The sequence below is a fragment of the Ixodes scapularis genome, unplaced genomic scaffold, assembly GCF_016920785.2.
Source record: "Ixodes scapularis isolate PalLabHiFi unplaced genomic scaffold, ASM1692078v2 PGA_scaffold3__209_contigs__length_174095766, whole genome shotgun sequence".
Taxonomy (NCBI): Eukaryota; Metazoa; Arthropoda; class Arachnida; order Ixodida; family Ixodidae; genus Ixodes; species Ixodes scapularis.
The window spans coordinates 23555072-23562634 of NW_024609868.1; the positions used below are offsets into that span (position 1 = coordinate 23555072).

Here is a 7563-nt window from a genome sequence, read left to right on the forward strand (position 1 = left end):
AATTGTTTCTGTCTGTTTCGGACATTTCTTTCATTGTCAGCCCTGCTAAAGTACTCATTAACAGCATATCAGGATATTGGCCTTAGGAAATACAAATTCGCTTAGGGTGTACTCGAGGTATGATATAAGTGAAAGACTCGTCAAGTTACACCTGATAGCTGGCTTCCGTAAAATAAAATTAAAAGGCACAATAGAAGAGACATCAGAAAGTTTGGCAAATGTCGAACACAAGGCAACATGCCACTTCATGAACCTGTGTAGATCAATGTTTACTTGTTTGAACAGACGTGCTTGATGCAGTCAACTATCATTAAATCAAACTCCAGGAAGCCACAGATCTGTTTGAAATATCAGAAGTCTAAATTATCAGAAATTCATTGAAATATGATGCAGCAAAGTAGCAGTTTGTTATAGGAATAGCTGCACATTCTAAGCAGATTTGTTTTACTCTCCTATACACAGGCCTACTTATAAGCAGCTGCACATAAATCATTGGTGAAGTTCAAAGGGAAAAGTGGTTTTGACTCAAGATTTTCTAATTGAATATTGAATAGCCTCTCCAAGCCTTTTACTTCGATTTGAAATGACAGATTTGGCCATATTGAATGGGTTAAAGCAGCGCAAAAAAGACGAAGGACCAGTAAAAGGAAACACACAGACACAGCCCTGTGTCTGTGTATTTCTTTTTATTTCCTGTGACGTATTTCCTGTGTTATATTGAATGGGTGTTTTAACCCATTCAATATGACCATCAACCAACTCGCCCAACTTTCCACCTTGTGACAGATTTGGCATAAAGCTTAATCAAAAAAGACGCCCAGCTATCCTAATCGAGGGAATTTATAAATCTGCTTGATATATGCAAATATTCTTTCTTTAGTCTAAAGTTTAACCCCCTCAAAAAATTAAAAAAAAAGTCAAGCACGAATAATGAAATCAGATTGTCAGGACAGTTCGGCTTGCATTATTGCGGTGGGTCATCGAATGCACTTCTCATTGAGCACAATGCTAGCCACTGAAAATAAATCTCTTCACCATCGGCAGCGTCGCGTTCGGGCGATTTTCAAGCAGACATTTTTTTCTCAGCGTTGCATATTACGGGCCCCTAGGCACTCTCACGCTCTCTGTGAATTTTTTGTGCGTGAAGTCCCAAGTTTTATATTTAAATTAATTAAATTGAACTGGCTCATTTAAGCAAATCATAGAGCACTAAAAAAACTTCAGACATGAACAAAGCATGGTGTAGTTTTTTCTAAGTTGATAAAGCTAGTTTATGTTGCAAATGCAATTAAGAACATCAAACATGTAGGTGCAATAATGTGACGAAACAAATTGCTTGATCCTGACGCACCGCGATGCCTAGATTCAGATAAGATGCACATTAAACGTTTGTTGCCTATCTTTTCCACAAGTGGAAGACTCTTGGAAAAGATAGGGGGCTATAATGTAAAGCAACTGTTATGAATGAAAATGATGATGCTGTCATGAAACGGCTGTTTATGCTAATTGTTTCTGTCACCTTTTTTGTGTCTTATTGTGAATGTTGCGCCGCTATCAGTGAGCAAACCTGAGTTACATTGGCTTTTTAACCTTTGTGCTATCTTAGAATCATATATATACTCAATGTGCGTCAGTGCTAATGTTGATTCCCGTGCGTCATATGGCCTCCTCAAAGGTATCCGGGAGTCAGACGGTGAAAATAGTCAAAACGTGCTACAGAACTTGGCTGTGTAATGTGGTAATGCAATTAAGTAGTAACATATAAATATTGAATGACAATTTCCGAAGTAAAAAAATAATATCCGGTGAAATGCAACGAAAAACGTCAATACAATGCATCCGCCAAGGTGCGGAGGGGAGAGCAGAGCGACAAGTTGAAGCAACCTAATGGCGGCCGCATCATGCGATTCCGAGATGGCAGCACCTATGCGAGGGTGGGCGAAAAGGCCTTTGAAACGAGCATCTAGAATTGGGTTAAGCAAAATTCTACCAAATGGACCTCAGAAAAAAAAGAACCGTCTTTTTACCTCTGCTAAAAAGCTACACGTCGCAGGAAAGTGAAACTACAGTGGTTGGGGTAGAACGCAAGTTTGAGAACATGACGTTACTTGAATAAATTGAGGAAAAGAAAAACCAAGCAGGCATCCATCTAAGCCTAATATAGTAAAAATAAGAACTGACATTTATATTGGGTAGAAACTCTTGGCAGCAACAAAGAAAAAGTTTCTTAGTGTCAAGTGTTTCTCACCGATATCAATCCCACATCCGTCCGCAGTGCAAGTTCTTGTTCACACAATATTAGGTTTAGGTAAACAGCAGCTCATAAAACAATTTGGTTTTTCACTTTTAATCTTTGGATCCAAGTAACGTCACATTCTAGCCCAGTCGTTAACGTCGCATTCTCACAGTTTCAGCTTCCTGCGGTGCAGTTGATTTACGCAGTCCGAAAAACAATTCTTTTGTATCAAGAACATTTGTACATTTGCTGTTGTTTATTTGGCTTCATTCTTTCAATATAAGCCAGTATGTCTACACTTGGGGTGTGCTCAGTCAGTCTTAGAAATGGTACTCTTACGGATTATACTACGCTGTACAAGGCTAGTGACATTGCTTCCTTGCGTGTCGAGGGTTTGTTTCTTGTTGATTTACAGTTCCGCTTTGTCCGTGGTTTTATGTTGTTTAGACACTCTTTCAGCCCTTGAATGCAATGTCGAAGGCTGCTGGGAATGTGGCCTTTCTGCAAACAGATTTTGCTGCAGCAGCTCATCACATGTTTAAACAGTAGGCTGGGTCTGTAGGTCGATGTGCTCATATCATGACAAGTGGTGTAGCATATAGGGTGGTAATATACTGGGTGTTTTCGCAACGACTTTCAAAAATCCTAAAAATTGGGGCGTTTGAAAAAATAAAAATAAAATAAACTGTCTTCAAGAACTACCAGCCACGGCGGACGTCGCGAATTGCCAAAAACATACTAATTAGCCAGCTAATAAAAATTTGTTAATTAACTTTTTAATTAGTGGAATTAGACATATGGTTCCAATTAGAAAGTTGCTGGGCGTCATCGAAAACCACTAAATCAGACATTTTCGGAAAGACTGAGCGCGTGAGAAGAGCAGTAGCGCACTAAAGTTACCACTCGTGGAGCAGGTACAAGGCTGGGGCTAGATAAGAGGCAGAAAAATCGTTTGGGCGGCTTACCGCAACCACTAGCCTTGTACGTGCTCCATGAGTGGCAACTTTTGTGTGCTACTACTCTTCTCGCACGCTCGGTCTTTGTGAAAATGAATGATTAAATGGTTTTCGATAACGCTCAGCAACTTTCCAATTAAAACCCTATGTCTATTTCCACTACTTAAAAAGTTAATTAACAAATCTTAATTACTTAGTTGGCTAATTGGTATGATTTTGACAATTCCTGACGTCCAGCGTGGCTGGTACTTGGTTCCCGAGAACAGTCTTTTTTTTTCAAATGCCTTAATTTTTAGGATTTTTGAGTCTTTGCAAAAACACCCGGTATAGTGTTATATGAAAACCTTTCTCATCTGGTAGTTTTACCAGTTGTGGATATTAAATATTGACTGGCGACAAAAGCATGATTTATTAGTCTTGCAATTTCACTAATACCCTCTTTAACATGCCCCCCCCCCCCTATCATTACAATGTTACATGAAACTTTCCCCCTGTTGAGAATAGTGCGTGCTGCAGGTTACCATGTGCCAACCCCTCTAGCAGAGATGTCGTTTTTTCCTTTACCTTTTCTGCAGATTCTGCATTGCCATTTTTCTTATCTGTGACATGGGAGTCTTCCAGTGCATAAGTTGTCCGGTATCCAGACTGTACTAGAAAATCGAGGTCTTATCACATGTGATAATTTTTTTTTTAGAAAGTTGAGTTTTGCTGTGAATCGTTCCATGAAGTTAGTACAAATGTGTTTCCAGGTGCCTTTCTGTTCCTGACTGAGCAAAACGTGAAAATTAGTAAAATTTTCTGCAACAATTGGTGATCAAGTATTTGTTGATAACAGACATGGGAAGCGCACTTGAACCGAGTTAATGGGAGGACTTGCAGCAGAACCAGACTCAGTGAGAAAGGTCAAGACGTGTTGCAAGAAGTATATTTTTCAGTACAATACGGAAACGGACCATCTTGTATATTCGACCTACATCACCCTGTTCTGGTTTTGTGTTGTATAATAAATCTGTGTTGATTCCAGGCCGTTTTTGTCTAGCCACATCAGTTATAGCATGATGTACAGGAGTTCTTCATATGGCAGATACCTTTTATTTCTTGAAACCGACATAACTTTCGTCGGTGGATGGGAACTCTAGTCGAATTCGTTGCACGGCGCAGCTGGGCAGTGGCACCCGGTTACCGCGCCCCAGCTTATGGTGAACCCACCAAGTGAATTGCCGGTAGGCAGTGTAGCGGTGCCTCCTAAAATGAGATGATTGCATGAAGTACCAGTCAGTTGCCAGTTCAAGAGAATATAATAGAAACTAACTGCAATTTACAAAAATTTTCTTAATATCTAGTTACATGGTAGCAATATCGATAATGCAGGAAGAAGCATACCTTTGTATTTTTTATTACTTGTCATCACCGAGGTCAATCAGTCATTGGCATTTATAAAAATTTACTTCTCGTTACGCAATTTTGTTATTTTTTCCTTGAGATATCGCACCCAACCATGCTGCAATGATGACCTGTATATGTACCAGTTGCTATCTGTATTATCTGAAATGCTATGAATACAGCGATGGACGAGCTTGAAAGCAAATTTTATTGAATAGTAAACTCTTCATAGATTGTGCATGTTAACACGTGTGTTTTATTTGGTGACAACTATTTTCTGCCATGTTGCAAAAGATAGCGTAGCTGCGATAGTGCTTTAACTGTCAAAGCTAGTTGTGCGATAGCATTTGATTGAGAATAAACACAAAGCCATGTGCTTTTGCAGCAGTGCGTAGCTGAAGCACGGTGGAAGCTACATTTGCCTCGACAATGCAGCACAAAACAGGTGATGCCGAGTACAGTGCAGGCAATACAAGTTACAGAACTCTTCTATGGTGGTTTATCCTTTTATCTTACAAATCCAGAAAAAAAAGGAGCATAAGAAAACTGGAATCATGGAATGTTGATTTCTGAAGGAGAGGCAGTATCAAGTGAGAAAATCATCTTCCTTACATCATGACTTCTGCTAGAATTACAATATACATACTCTTGTGGGCCCCTGTCTCCTGCATCAAGAGGGCAGAAGTACCGGAGCTTGAGGTACTCTAGGTCCAAGATGTCGGTGTTTAGGCAATACAGCTCGAACAAGGGGTGCTTTGTTACACAAGGCACCCCCTGGTCACTGCACATACGCACCACATTGTGCAACTCCCTGCAGCACACCGACTCCTCGACTGTCTGCATTGGTCTGCAGACGCTGCCACAGGAGCACCTGTTAGTACAAAGAGATTTGTTTTTCTATTTATTCACCCTTAGTATTCTCGAGACCTACAAAGTGTGTGGTATGTACAAATATGTTCGTGAAAAAGTACTAAATTCGCACAACCTTCACAACGTGTGTTCTTTACATCTTTGGTTTGCAAGCACTCACAGTAGATTACATTCCTTCAGGGAAGATTAGTAGCCGAGCATGTTGAACGGAACATGAAATCGCAGAACCAGCTGGGGATGCTGGGCTCTGTCCATCCCTCTCCTGTTCGATCTCGATGAGCATCGTACCGCCGTGTACCGTTACTACATGACATATTGCACTGACGCAATGTCTCGGCTACAGTGTGAAGCACTGTTGCTGCACTACGGCAGGCAGTCTTCAGCGATAAGTGTGAGCGAAGATTCTACCAGAGCGAGCGCGATGCTTTGAGCGGGACCGCTGCGCACGCGCGAAGGGGAAACGTCGTGCAAAACCACCTCGGGCTTGTAGCATGGTAGCACTGGTTACGTACGCACTTGCGGCGGAGCACCCGGGCAGATTGTGTTGCTACATCACGAAAATAAAAAGCGCGAAAGACGAGGACAAGTGGAAGACTACACAGGACAAGGGTTTGTCCTGTCTAGTCTTCCACTTCTCCTTGTCTTTCGCGCTTTTTTATTTTCGTGATGTTTACCCAACTAGGCCAACAAATTATTTCGCTAAAGATGTTGCCTACACTAGGGTGCCTTCATGTGCGCTTTGCTTGGGGTGATGACATCTGGCCATTTTGTTTCGAACGCTTATTTTTATTTTTTGTTCTGAAGCGCGTGAAAGGGCGTGTCCCTGCACGCGCTCGTGGCGCTGACTGTGTTACGGCGACATTTTGTTTCCTGCGATTTCTTTGTATTTTCCCTGTGGGCGCGTGCTGTCGGCATCGGGTACTACAAACGATGGCATCACCCTAAACAGAAGGGCATTGAGGCACACTAGCCTACACGATCCAGCCCTCGCGCGGGGAAAGCTCTTTCGAAGGCCACACGCGCTTTTTGGTTCGAAACTTGCGTTTTTATACATCTTTCAGTCCTTCCATAAAAGCGTTTCGCGACACATTTATTGCCGTGTTCGTGCGTACGTACACTTTTGGATAGCCGCCGTTGCAAGCGTACTTTAGCTACTGATCTTTGTTAACGCGAGCGCTCCTTCGACAAAACCACGTTTCGCAAGCTTACCAACAGAAGTTACACGCTAATACAACGACCTGGTTCAGACAGCGTACTTTCATCATTCATGACAGCGCGGCTAGCGCGCTGTCATTAAATCGTCTCGCTGCTTTATTACACGTGCGCGCGCGAATGCATTCGCGGACTCTTCTGTGACTAGACTCACCAATTCGCCGTGCCGACGCGCCGGGCTGCTGGTGGATGTGGGCTGCCTGGCCAGCCTGGCGTTTCCGGAGAGTCGGACGACTCCTCGTCTGTTGCGGACGACGATGCCGAAGGATCGTAAAGATATGGCTCTAAGCCGAATCGCTTTTCGCTCACCATAGCCACTAGCGATCTGTTGACGTCTTCGTCTTCGCTAATGTCATCGTACCCACTGCCGCTGCCACCACTCTCGCCATGTAGACCTGCCATCGCACACTCAAGGCAGTTGAAGCAGCTCTGACACCTCCGCGCCTCTGCTGGCCCCGCGATATCTCTACAGCCCTTGGGTACTTCGACAAAGCGAGATTGTAACGCGTTGACGCCTCCAAGTGGCAAAACTCGTCACTACGGTACGCTTGGTCGTCCGAGGCACGATGACGTCAAGACGTCTGCCGGATCTCCCGAGATGCATCGCGCTCCTCCATGGCTGATTTTGAAGCGCTCGCCAAAATCGCGGCATTTAGAGCCAAAAATATAGCCATCTGCTCAAAATACGACCGTGCGATTATTCATTACAGGTTTAGCTGATCATATTGAACTCATTTCTTGATGTTTTCTCTATATTTCAAGTTTCGATTCCGTATCCCTTTAACGCTACCATTCTCTAAACAAGCCTCATTTCTATTCTCTTTCTCCCTCTCTCCATGTAAAACGCATTCGTAACGGCGATGCTTATTCAACATATTCGCTAAAACAACCACCGCTAAAGCCTTT

General features: G+C 42.8%; 1 protein-coding gene across 1 annotated transcript; it reads right to left on the bottom strand.

Annotated features, from left to right (window-relative positions):
- Positions 1-4283: 4283 nt before the first annotated feature.
- On the bottom strand, positions 4284-7122 carry LOC115332823. Its single transcript, XM_040222814.1, has 4 exons — positions 6967-7122; positions 6812-6899; positions 5371-5446; positions 4284-4437 (listed from the first exon to the last, which is right to left on the bottom strand). Exons 1-4 carry the CDS (start codon positions 7057-7059, stop codon positions 4284-4286), a joined length of 411 nt encoding a protein of 136 aa, XP_040078748.1. The 5' UTR covers positions 7060-7122.
- Between the last annotated feature and the right edge of the window lie 441 nt (positions 7123-7563).

Bases quoted from the DNA above. Each gene is read 5' to 3' on its own strand.
- LOC115332823 (XM_040222814.1), bottom strand. From the start codon at position 7,059: ATGGCAGGTCTACATGGCGAGAGTGGTGGCAGCGGCAGTGGGTACGAT. The intron at 6,900-6,966 runs GTGAGCGAAAAG...CGTCCGCAACAG, and splicing joins ACAGATCGCTAGTGGCTATG to ACGAGGAGTCGTCCGACTCT. The intron at 5,447-6,811 runs GTGAGTCTAGTC...TTGTACTAACAG, and splicing joins CGCGTCGGCACGGCGAATTG to GTGCTCCTGTGGCAGCGTCT.